This window comes from Cydia amplana, chromosome Z (genome assembly GCF_948474715.1).
Source record: "Cydia amplana chromosome Z, ilCydAmpl1.1, whole genome shotgun sequence".
In the NCBI taxonomy this organism is placed as follows: Eukaryota; Metazoa; Arthropoda; class Insecta; order Lepidoptera; family Tortricidae; genus Cydia; species Cydia amplana.
The window spans coordinates 3,310,348-3,322,687 of NC_086096.1; the positions used below are offsets into that span (position 1 = coordinate 3,310,348).

Sequence of the window (12,340 nt, forward strand, 5' to 3'; positions counted from 1 at the left end):
TTGATAATTCATCCCCTAAGGTGGTGAAAAAGGGGTTGGAAGTTTGTATGGATATCAAACATTTTTTCGAACGCGCGACTTGAATCTTTCTATTTGGGGATATTATTAGAAGACAGGAAAAGTTATTTTAGCGTTTTGTTAAATTCATCCCCTAACAGGGTTTGTATAGGGTTCAAATTTTATTTAAAGCTACAAACTTGATACTTCGTAAAAATGTATTTTATCAAAAGAGAAGAAAACTAATGTCAGAGATTTTGATAATTCGTCCCACGAGGTGGTGAAAAAGGGGTTGAAAATTTGTATGGAGGCCAAACATTTTTTTGAGTGCGGGACTTGAATCGTTGTATAAAGGCATATTATTAGAATACAAGAAAAATAATTTCAGCTTTTAAAAAAATCATCCCCTAAAATGGTTAAAAAGGGGTTGAAAGTTTGTATAGGGTTCAAATTTTATTTAAAGCTAGGAACTTGAAACTTCGTAAATAGGTAGTTAGGTAGTAGGTTTTATTAAATAGAGGACATGAAAATCTTCTAAGGGGGTTTAGAGGGATTATATCGAGGACAATTTTATTCAGTTAGGGGCTTGAAACTTCGTAGGTTGTGAAAGACAAAGTCTCATGCGTTGTATAATATTAGTAATTATCAAATGATTAACCGTCCTACCGCAATCTCTTGCTGCATAATGTTCTAAGCTAATGTAGAATATACAACCACCAATATACAAATCCACGCGTACGAAGTCGCGGGCATCAGCTAGTATAAATATAATTTAACATCAATACCTACGTAATATTAATAATTCCTATTTATTTCAATAATGATCCTATATTATGTTAATTATGAAAATAAAATTTGAATTATGTTATTTAATTAAGTATGTGCACATGGACATTCTTGTATATAGGCATGGTTTAGTTTATTAGTTATAAGTGTTTAATAAGTAGGCATATTTTAATATTCTTGCTTATAAAGCTGTATTGTTTCCATGCTGTTTGTGGACAGCTGAATAAGGAGGACAACAATAAACGTGAACATCTGTAACTGTACCCTTTTCACGCAAATAAATGATTTATGATTTGTTTCCGATTCAGGCCACAAGGTGGCAGACCCTCCAACGCGCAGTCCCTATCGTCCGGCGGACTGGCAATCGGTGGGCCACATACATAATACAAATAAAAGTTCTTGCCCTAGATAGAGCAGCCATTCTCAAAGTGTGTTCCGCGGAACCCTAGGGTTCAAGAATTTAGAATTATGCTTATTAATAAAACAAGCAACAACGGTTGCACTCCGGGAGTGCCGATAGAAGTGAAAACTCACCTCACTATGTTACCGACGCCCGGTAACACGATACATAGGTTTAGCGGAGGTATTCTATTTATTTATTATATATTATTATCATTCTCAAATAAGATCACACTTTTTCATCGACATGTTTATTTAGATACCTACTGAACATAGGTAAAGAGTCTCGAAAAGGAATCCGCAACATAAATGTCAAATAACATTGAGTTTTTCTTTATTGATTTAAATGCCATCTAAATTAACCTAACCTAACCAAACATATCCTATTGAAGCGCGGCACCCTACCGCGGCGCGCGAGGCTGCCCGCCTTCGCGCCGGGGCGCCGGGCCCGAGCACCGCGAGCCGATTATGAGTGGCCATCTAAACCTTACGCCCCTTACGGTCACGTGATCGCCGCGACGCTGTCTCGAGTTTATAATTTTTTCCCCACCTCAAAAAGTGCCCAGCGCCGCTAAAGAAGTTTTTACTTCAAAAATACACTTCTAAAAACTATTGTTTTATTGTAGGGTTCCATCAAGTATTTCGCTTTCCAAAAGGGTTCCGTCAAAAAAGATTGAGAACGGCTGCCCTAGAGCTATGACGGTTTTACCAGCCAAAAACTTTATATAGATATGATGGTCTTCTCCAAATTAACTTCAGTTGAAGTCCATTTGGGAGATCTGTACAGACCGGGTTTTGAAGTTTCTGAAGAAAGTTCATCATAAGTATACAGACATGATATTCAGCTCCAGCAGATAAACCAAATGATTAAAAAACACAAGTATCTGGCTTTAACACATTCATTGCCACCCAGACAAATTAGACATCCGCGCCAGGCCACAAAAATTTCTTCATATAAAGGTGCAGTACCACGATCCTGACTATCGGGTCGTCCGGCTGGGAACGAAATCATAAAGTACCTGATAGTCAGGTCTTGGCACTGAATGTGTTAACGAGAAGATTTAAATCAATTCAAGCCTCATTGAAGTTATATGTAGAGTTTATATAACCAACCACCATGCTTACTAAATTTTGATAGGACTCGGCAGATCCTCATTTCTAGTGCCAAGATAAAGGTCATAAACAAAGTTTCATGGATGTACCTACATATTTTGCCGCCAAAATACACTACTTTTCCTGTGCTAAACATACCCTTGAATAAGAATTTGTGCCATTCTCAATCAAAAGGGTACTTATTGTCGATTGTCAATAAGGCACTATTTCCATATAGCTTCAATCTGAAATAAACCTTATCGACAACCGACAATGCGGTATGGTTATGGTTGAATACATTACATTTGTTCTGAGCCTACGTAATAGAGAGAGGAAGATCGTTCCACAGTTTGCTTATAAATATACATATCGTCAGGTGACAAGCAAAACTCACTAAGTACCACCACAAATTCATAGCCATAGCATAGAGAAAAAAATACATAGAGTGCTCACTCCATACATTAGTTCAGACTATTAATTTCAGTGTCTACATCTAGCATCGAGTAGCGGAACTATCAGTACTGCTACTTGACAATAGATGTAGCATTGTCAAGTAGCAGTACTGATAGTTCCGCTACTCGATGCTAGATGCTAAGTCTTTTTGGTACTAAAACTGATGTATGGAGTGAGCACTCTATGTATTTTATTTTCTCTATGGCCATAGTGAAGTGAACCATATTAGTACGAAAAGAAGGTTGATTTTTGTTTAAATATTTTTTAGTAATTAGTGACTTTTGCTTGTCACCTGACGATGTAGCTTGTTGTAAACAATGTCATACGCCGGTTTCCGCTGTATTTATTATGTGAAAATGTTTTAAACAACTTTCGCTATGCTGGTGTGAATGCGTGTTTCCAAACATCTGAGCGTAAGTATGAACGCTTAAAAGTGAATAGAACCCGTAAGTTGAATTCGCATTGCAAAAATCTACAGCTTAATTTTATTACCGTTTGCTGGTAATATTTACGCTGCCAGTGACCCGCTAATTAAATACTCGGCTCATGGGCATGTTTCACTACAAAGCGGAAAGCGTCGCGCGTAGTTCGCACTGGCAGTGAATATAGGTATTAATTTATTTCTCTTTAACAAGTTTCTCGCCACTTGTAATCTCAACTCATAAATTCCCTTGAAGAATCTTTTATAATACATATCTTAAGCTTATAACTTTTCAAGAAACAAAACGATAAACGAGATACACCGTTTGAACTATTACTTGTGATTTCAAATAGTCCAGTACCTACCTATTTTTATATAACGCAAGAGTACAAAATCAAGATCATAGTACACATACATTATGTTTCCAGGTGTGGTTTGTCAAATATCTTGTCGAAGTTTCAACCATTTACCACTAATATTAACAGTTAAATACTACTAAAGCCTATTCACAAGCTTTTCAAAGATTATTACTTGATAATAATTATTACAATGGCTTTCTTACTAACTTCCTACACATAAAAATACAATTTCTAGTTGCCATTCAGTATTTCTAAGAGTGCCGCATAGGACGTAGGTACAATTACATTATTATTCGCTTCTTTTTTATCATCTTTATACATAATTCATACGTTATAACCAACAATAAAGATTATGCAGTTCCAAACATGGATGGCAAAGTTAGAGCGTAGACGGGTGGCACTGTTGAGGCCGCCTGTCAGATCAATGTTGCCAGCGCAACTGCCTTTATCACTATATTCGAGATTTTCTAAGCTACAACTTACGACTGAATATTTTTATGACTAAACATAGTGTGAATGTAGGGTGGCACCATTGGAGGCACTGACGACGTAGGTTCTGGAACTGGCTCCTTCTCCTTGTTATTCTTCGTCTTTCTGAATTGGAATCCGTTTTTGCGAAGAATTTTACGAAGCGTTTCTCGAGACCCTTTGAAATTGATTTCTTCTTTTAGGATTTGTAACAGTTTGTTAATAGTTGGCACCTCCTTTTTAAATGCATAGAACTCATGGATTTTGCGTCTTATGACTTGTAAGTCATATTCGTCGACTTCGATCTTGCCTTTAGTACGAACGCGTTTTTTGGGTGTTTTCTTTAACGTTTCGGGGTCTAGAAGACCTTGTTCTACCAAGCGCGCTTCTTTGACTATGTTAAGTACGGTACGTTCTGATACACCTGAAAGCAAATTTATGTATCAGTTAGAGAAAGTTATTATATATAGTGTGTCAAAGGACTGTCTTATTTCAAACATAGCACCCAAAAGAAAACGATGAGTATAGTTTTTTTTGTTCCTAATTACTGACAAATTGGTTTGCTCATATACATATATTTATGTCCTTATAGGAAAGTGATGAGGTAAAATACGTCATACTAATTAACGCATCACCTGAATGATTTTTACACTTAATCGAATCATGCAGTCGAAGACTAGGAATATTATTATCAATGTTAGGAAATACAGTGTGTGGATTATTAGCCAATATTTTTAAATAAGATATTGTAGGGATTGCGAAACACTCGTATGGCAACACTGACCTGTAGCGGCAGAGACCCGCACATACACTTTACTTAACGGAATTATCGGCACTTGCATACGTTTTTCTTCGTCCATGAACTCTTTCACTTTCAATATTATCTCACGCACTTCACTGGTTATATTTTTCGGCATTTTGGCGGTTATTTATGATTAAAATCGACACAAAAACACACAACGGACATCGATGTCCTATGGCCGCCTTGACAGTTTGTTGACAAGATGGCGTCTGTAGTTCCACATTTCGCCACCCGCACAGCGCTAACTTGGTTTTGCTGTCAAGCGGCAAAGTCAAAAATTGTAATTTCAAATTATGTTTAGAAACGAAAATATTCTTCAACGCGGGCGTTTTAAATCGGTCCTGATTGAGAACGATGTTATTAATGTACTTGTACGGGAGGGAGGTGTTTATGGCAAAATTCGGAGGTGGTGGTACGGTTTATTTCTGTTGTCGTATGAAGATGACCGAGCAAAACGTTACTACATGAGTTCGTACGCGATGATGATGGCAAGGGCCGCCCAGTTTCACCATGACCGTAGCTGTATCCATCCTTTTAGTACATTCAGGTAAGTAAATAAAGTTTCGCAACGCGCAAGATTCCACTTTTTGAACCACTCGCTATGCTCGTTCGATTTTGTGATTTTTTACCTTGGGATGCGGCATTCGCACTATTTCCCCTCTGCCTAGGTACAAGATCAACTGATCTAACGCGGGTAATAAAACTAGTTGCGCTCGGATTTTTAACTAGACCGAGTCCAGACGCGCGAGTGAACACAGCAGCAGAAAAAATGCCTAATTGCTCGGTTTTTTGTTGTAATAAAATGAGGTCGGGGACATCAAATTCACAAAAAGAAGGTGTTACATTTCACACGTAATATTTTTTTTACATGTCATACGTTTAATTATATTTAAACACAATTATTATATTTTAGTCTCATGTAATTGCTGGATTTATCGATTTTTCTCGCCCAGTACAAATTGCGGATCGGTCGAGCAACAAATCCGACTTCTCATCTCTTGACGAAAATGTGTTAGTGTGCGTGATGTGACACTTGTGACTCGTCCGTACACAAAAACAGATCGAGGTGTGCAAGATTTGTCTGTGTAGGGTGTCATTTTCTATGTATTTGTGTCGTCATTACAGATTGGATTTTGTATGCAAGTGTGTGAGAAGTGCGACTGTGTGCACGTTCCCCCCGCGAAAAATGGCAGAATGATTTGAATGTCAAGATATCGCTTGGGCCTATCCCTTCCGACCTGTCGGAAGCCCGTGTTGATCGAAGTTTTTTACCCAAATTAAGGCGTAATTAGACTGACAGTTGTCAGAGAAAGGTGCCCGCAATTTGAGAATTTCGGTGTTCGCAGTAGGCCTTCTGAAATTGTTCTTATTACTATTGTAAATACTTAAACCGGTTTTGGTTAAAATCGGTTTTCTTTTAAAGTATCTAGGGTTTATTGGCCACTACATATAATTCCTCGTTTTTTTAGCATTAGAAATAAGGCAAACAATCTTGATGTATCTTTTAATTGAAAAACACAAAAATAAGTTACGGCAGATATGTAACAATTATGAATCTATTACGATCATTTATATTGTTCTGCTTTCGTAAGTAATAGTTTTTGATTTTTTAAAAGCGTTTTTCAATTAAAAGACATGTCAAGATCGCTTACCTCCTTGCAAGTTCTTTCTAATGCTAAAAAAAACGAACTATATTACTATAGTTCGTTTTTTAGCATTAGAAAGAACTTGCAAGAAATAAGTGGCCAATAACTAAGTATTATATTAGCAGTCATCCTAGGCGTGAAGAGTCGAGCTCTCATACAAATTTAAAAATTACGCGCTTTTTCCTAGTAACAATTTCGTTTGCAACTTGCCATAATAATAATTATGATTGTTTTTCTTTAGGAACTTTTGGGACTGCATAACTCTGCTACTCCTCTTTACACGCATAATAATATTCCAGTTAAACAATAGTGTGCTACACGACAATCACATATTCTTACACTATTTGTTGGTCATCATCGACGTTGTATGCATCGTGGACCTTTACGTCAACGCAAAAACTGGTTACGTGGTCCAAAGAACTAGACAAGTCGTTATGAATTCCCATGATATATTATTAAACTATCTTTCTACAAACGTTTTTGTCCATGCTATGACTGCAGTACCAGTTCAGAGCCTTCTGTTCCTTAGACTGGGGAAGGATGTGGCTATAGCATCCAACAAAGCCAACTTATTCTCCTGTACGCTTAAGATTATAAGTGTGTTTCATGTAGCAAGACTGTTCCAAGCTTCTAAATACTTATCGAAAGAGCGTGCTACTTTTGCAAAGACGGTCGCCTTCAAGTTTATGAGAATAATCGTTCTTGGAATTGTGGTGATTTATGTAATAATAGCGTTGACTAACACATACAATGTGATTAATGGAATTGTGACAGGATCAATCAAAATAAATACTTTTAACGGACATTTGATATTAATTAAGTATCATTCCGAGCCCGGACAGGTACATGACTTATCCATGTTTCACTTTGTGAAGTTATCCAGAGTTTGCAAGATTCTTTTTCTCTTCGGATTTGGACTTTTACCTAATGTGGAGACTGTCGATCGCATTTCAGCTATAGTAAGTTACTGGGTAGCCTTCATATTTCACCTCTGGGCTGGAATTGTTTTATATAACTGCGTGACCAGAGAACACTCTTTGAACGACCGTCTACATGTGGCCCGAACACAGACTTTTAATGTCTTACGAATAAGGGGGCTTCCTGACACTATTCATGATAAAGTCGTCCAGTATTATGATTATAAGATGTCAAGTTTGAACATTTTAGAGAAAAAAAACTGCCTGTTTAAAGCGTTACCTAGTGAATTGACGTCAGAGATCAAAATGAGCTGTTTTGAGAACTATGTTGTAAAGATTCCCTGTTTTTCCAAATGGCCACCAGAAGTTATTGCTAAAATTGTGGATCTGCTGCAACCTGAAATATACCTGGGTAATGATCTAGTGAGCAGTGTAAGTATATGCTTATACTATACTAAGTATTTATTATATTATTTAGTTACTCAAGTCATACACACTATACGAAAATATTCTACAAGAGCCTGAATTTTATTGCGAGTCTTAAGACAGGGACCTGCTTACTAGTACTTATTCTAATTATCGTCCTATCTCCATCCTTATTCCTTTCCTATCCAAATTTTTTTTTTAAATTAAATCTGTTTATTTCAATTAATAATCGTATTACAATTTCTTAAACCTAGTTACAATCTTTAATTAAAAAAAAAAGTCCTAGAACGGCTAGTACATCAGCAACCAATTTCCTTCCTGAAATGAAACGACCTCCTGAAACCGTTTCAATCTGGTTTCCGTGCCGGCCACAGTACTGTACTACTACGGCGCTTGTTAAAATAAATTCTGATTGGGTATGAAAATGTCGCTAAAATCCAAGAGAGCAAGAACGGTAACCTTTTTTACCGTTCTTATACTCTTGGATTTTAGCAACGCCTTTAACACGGTTAGATTCGACATTATGCTGGTTTTCTTAAACTTTCTAAACATATCTGCTCCAGCGATTGACTGGTTTCAAAATTATTTAGTCGGTCGTCGGCAAATGATAAAGGTTGACTATTCTTATCTTTCTTGGTGCAGCTCGCTGTCTGGTGTTCCACAAGGCGGTGTGGTATCTTCTCTATTATTTACTGTATATATTTTTATCACCTTCAAATTTATTCACATGGTGTGCTTAGTGATATCGATTTGGTGATAGAGGGTACGAAACACGAATATATTGACTTGATGTAAAATAGTATTGTACATCTCTTCGCAACTGTTTAATAATATACCCCTTTGCTTACACAGATACAGAACTCGCGCGACGGACTGGTGATAGTAGAAGTAGGGCTGCTGGCAGTGTACACTAAACAAGAAGAAACCGTTCACCTCATGGACGGTGACCACTTTGGAGAAACAGCGCTGGTCAACGATCGGGAGACGCCATCGAATACTGTAGTTGCTGTTACACCTAGCACGGTTGGTGTACTGCTATTTTTTACTGATCTTTATGTAACTACTATTTAAACCTCCCAAAAACAATGCACATGGACACTATTTTTAACAGTGGTTAACAGACCCGGAATTTTCATGGCATTTTTTAATTGCCATAATGACTTCTTTGTCGACTTTACCTAAATGATATCGACATATTACATAAGTATAGTTTGTAGCTTTCTAATAGAGCCCGAAGGCTAATCCTATTGTCTATTGTTAAGTAAAACCGCTCGTGCCACGTGCCACAACCACCTGCATAAAAAATCGGTACTTCGGTTACTGAGTGCCGGCGAGTCGAACGCTACAGAACCAGTCTAAAATGTGCCATCGAGATGCGTAACAAAGGCGCGTTGTCGGAGAGCGCACTGGTTTTTTGAGCGTTGGACTAGCCCGCGCTCAGGTGCCAAATAGAATAATTAGGACCCTTTTTTGTTTGCAGGTAAGTAGCACGTGCGGTTTTACTGAACAATAGACAATAGGATAAGCCTTCGGGCTCTACTAGAAAGCTACAAACTATACTTAGTTTGTCTACTTTCAAATTGATGTTTAGGTGTAAAAAAAGGTAATTTAAAACTAGATAATATGGAAAAATATTGGCTATCTATTTAGTGTATAGGTAGGTACAGAAACTAATGGAACACTTGTTAGCACAAAAACTGAGTTTAAACATGAAATTGAGGAGAGGTCGGAACCGGTAACAATTACCGGTTAATAAAAACCGGTTTTGTAGTTTATGATAATCGCGGTGTGTTTTATCTCACCTTGAATTATTTATCTCAGACTTAGGCTAACAAAATAAATCTGAAATAAAAAGTATAAAAATCACGGGTATTTAATCAAAGAATATATTCACCATGTATAATTATAGACTTGAATATACTATTTGTCTATTACAATATTTACAATCGTTCAGGGTGAGTTCCCTTCGTAGCCCAGTCACCCGTTTAGACCCCTTGTTTTCCCCTTTTGTTTTCAGGTTTTGTTATTGGATAAAGTACTTTTCCGTAAAATGATGGCATCATATCCGAACCTCTTTTGTTCGTTACGTATGGAGTTCATATTAGCCAGCGGCGTATCGGATAGCCGACATGTCGAAGAAGAAGAAACAGGTATATCACCTGAATCGTAACCGGTACTTAGGTACCTAGTTTTGTTTATAGAATAGAATAGAATAGAAATAATTTTATTCGTGAGCACAAACACAAAATAGAAACAGATATAACAGATATAACAGAGATATAACAAGAGATGACAAGAGATATAACAGAGAATAAAAGGATAAAGTGCCACGAAATGGTCTCATCTCAGCATGTTGCTGGCGACTTCCAGCGCTGATCTTCCGATGAGACCATCCGGTGAAACAATCACGACAGGTAACATGAATACAAAACAAAATTAATATATAACATACAAAAGACAAAGACAGCAAAAAGATTAAAATACATTACAATAAATTACTATGTACAATGTTGGGTCGAACCCGTCTTGGCCGTACATTACGCCTGACAGCTAGCGCCATGCGGCAACTATGCAGACTAAACTAAAAACTAAATGAATGTTTATGTTTTCAATTTGTGTTTCTAAGTTAGAGATGTTATTTTAATGTTCTAAGATGTTATGTAATGAATTCATCTTAAGGATATAAATACAAAATGAAATGATTACCGGTATTTTTTTGTGAAACGAAAAGTTTGGATATTCCATGGCTAACGTAATTCGGCAGGAAACCGGTTTTTTTACCTGCATTTTACTAACCGGTTAGAAAAAGGCCCCTCTTTCCCAGTAGTCAGTAAATCACGGGAAAGTATTTTATAACCTAAAATCCTAAACCATTAAGTAAAAATAAACTTAAAACCTAATCATGTTTATTTTTATACCCCTGTAGTCTTTATTAACCCCTCGCTATCGGGTCAGCAAAGAGAATCAAAATCAATTCTAAATTTAAATCTTCAAGTTCGTTTTGGCTGATATAATTACCCCTGGGTCCCCTGGGAGTTGAGGCAGAGAATAAATAATAGTACGTTGAGGGGATAGTAAGTAGTAACGCTGTAACAGAACAGCGCCATCTCGTTGCAAATCATGGAACTTACGCAAACTTACAGACCTTTGGGTTCATTCGCTTCTTGAGCTTACTAGGTAAGCTCCGAGAGAGGACGTTCTATGCCATAGGTTTGGCAATGGCAGTGTCAAAGGTTTTCATAGATGGCACCAGCATAGGTTATAATATCTCTCTACTTTTGTTTTATGCTATGAGATTTGGTGTATAAGCATTGTAATTCCAAAAATAAAAACAAGAATTTGAGGGTTCCGTAAAAATTAAACTAATTTTTTATTTTATTTTTACTCCTTGGATTTCACGAGCCTATAATCCCGGTCTTTTGATAGGCTTGCATGGGGATACTGGGGATATAGATCCAACACGTAGAGAACGGCTGTTGGAACCCGCTCACAACCGTTTCGGCAGGTTCCGATGTAAAATCATGTTTCTGCCGAAGGTTCGGTTTCGGCTGAAACTGGAGCATAGCCTAACCTTAAGGGGACCATCTAATTAACAGTCCGCCGGACGGTATCGGTCTGTCAGTTAGAACAACATTTTGACAGTTCCGAACAACTGACAGGCCGATACCGTAAGGCGGACTGTTAATCAGTGGGCCCCTTTAGGTTTCGGTCTTTCTGTTTCGGTCAGCCACTAGTAAAAGCTGTATACCATGTAAATAATTTCACAAAAAAGTAAAAGTACTTAAAGGCTTTATAATTTCTACCTTATGCCATATAAGTATGATGCTTATGCTAAGGATGTCGGCGTGCTGGCGATGGTATCTGATATTTTTGAATGTGTTTAAGTAATATAACTGTTTAACAGCTCTCTCAATATCACAGACCGTCTGTACTTTTGACTTCAGGGTCACTTCTACCAACAAAATTCACAAATCGCGTCTAAATAATTATCGCCTAAGCACTTACTATTGTACCAAATAGCATTAGCATTCCCTATTTCACTCCTTTGGGGGATGAATTCCGAAACAAAAACTATCCTACGTCCTTTTCTTATAAACTATCCTTTTTACCAAATTTCAACGAAATCCGTTAAGCCAAATTTGCCTCAGCGCAAACATACATCCCTAACGTACTATCAGTACTATCACGTTCCGCGATTGTTACGACATTTAGGGTCCTAGCTAAATTGGTTGTTCCACACTTACGCTATGGAATGTCCAATTTAGCTAGAACCCTAAATGGCGTAACACTCACGGAGCGTGAATGTCTTACTTCAATAGTAGGAACTAGGAAGTTAAAGCGATGAATTAGATTATTATAAGTCCGAATGGCATTCCAGCAGTATTTATTACTTAAATGTCTGTGAAACAAAACCATTAAAATTTTAAATCTGACGTCACAGCCACAATCCCAGCTGTTCCATACTACGTACGAATTAGCAAAATATTCGTACTCCTTTCCCGATTATTTTTAGAGAAACCGTCCGTCTGACGTGCACCGCGCACACGGGCGTCCGCGCGCGGCCCGGACGGTAA

General features: G+C 37.4%; 2 protein-coding genes across 2 annotated transcripts; one reads left to right on the plus strand and one right to left on the minus strand.

The window, feature by feature from the left end:
* Positions 1 to 3,712: 3,712 nt before the first annotated feature.
* LOC134660927 (uncharacterized) lies at positions 3,713 to 5,010 on the minus strand. Its single transcript, XM_063516812.1, has 2 exons — positions 4,760 to 5,010; positions 3,713 to 4,399 (listed from the first exon to the last, which is right to left on the minus strand). The coding sequence occupies exons 1-2, from the start codon at positions 4,890 to 4,892 to the stop codon at positions 3,987 to 3,989; spliced, it is 546 nt and encodes a 181-aa protein (XP_063372882.1). The 5' UTR covers positions 4,893 to 5,010; the 3' UTR covers positions 3,713 to 3,986.
* Positions 5,011 to 5,046: 36 nt separating this feature from the next.
* Positions 5,047 to 12,340, plus strand: LOC134661732 (potassium/sodium hyperpolarization-activated cyclic nucleotide-gated channel 4-like). Its single transcript, XM_063517913.1, has 5 exons — positions 5,047 to 5,324; positions 6,665 to 7,772; positions 8,619 to 8,789; positions 9,784 to 9,932; positions 12,280 to 12,340. Exons 1-5 carry the CDS (start codon positions 5,071 to 5,073, stop codon positions 12,338 to 12,340), a joined length of 1,743 nt encoding a protein of 580 aa, XP_063373983.1. The 5' UTR covers positions 5,047 to 5,070.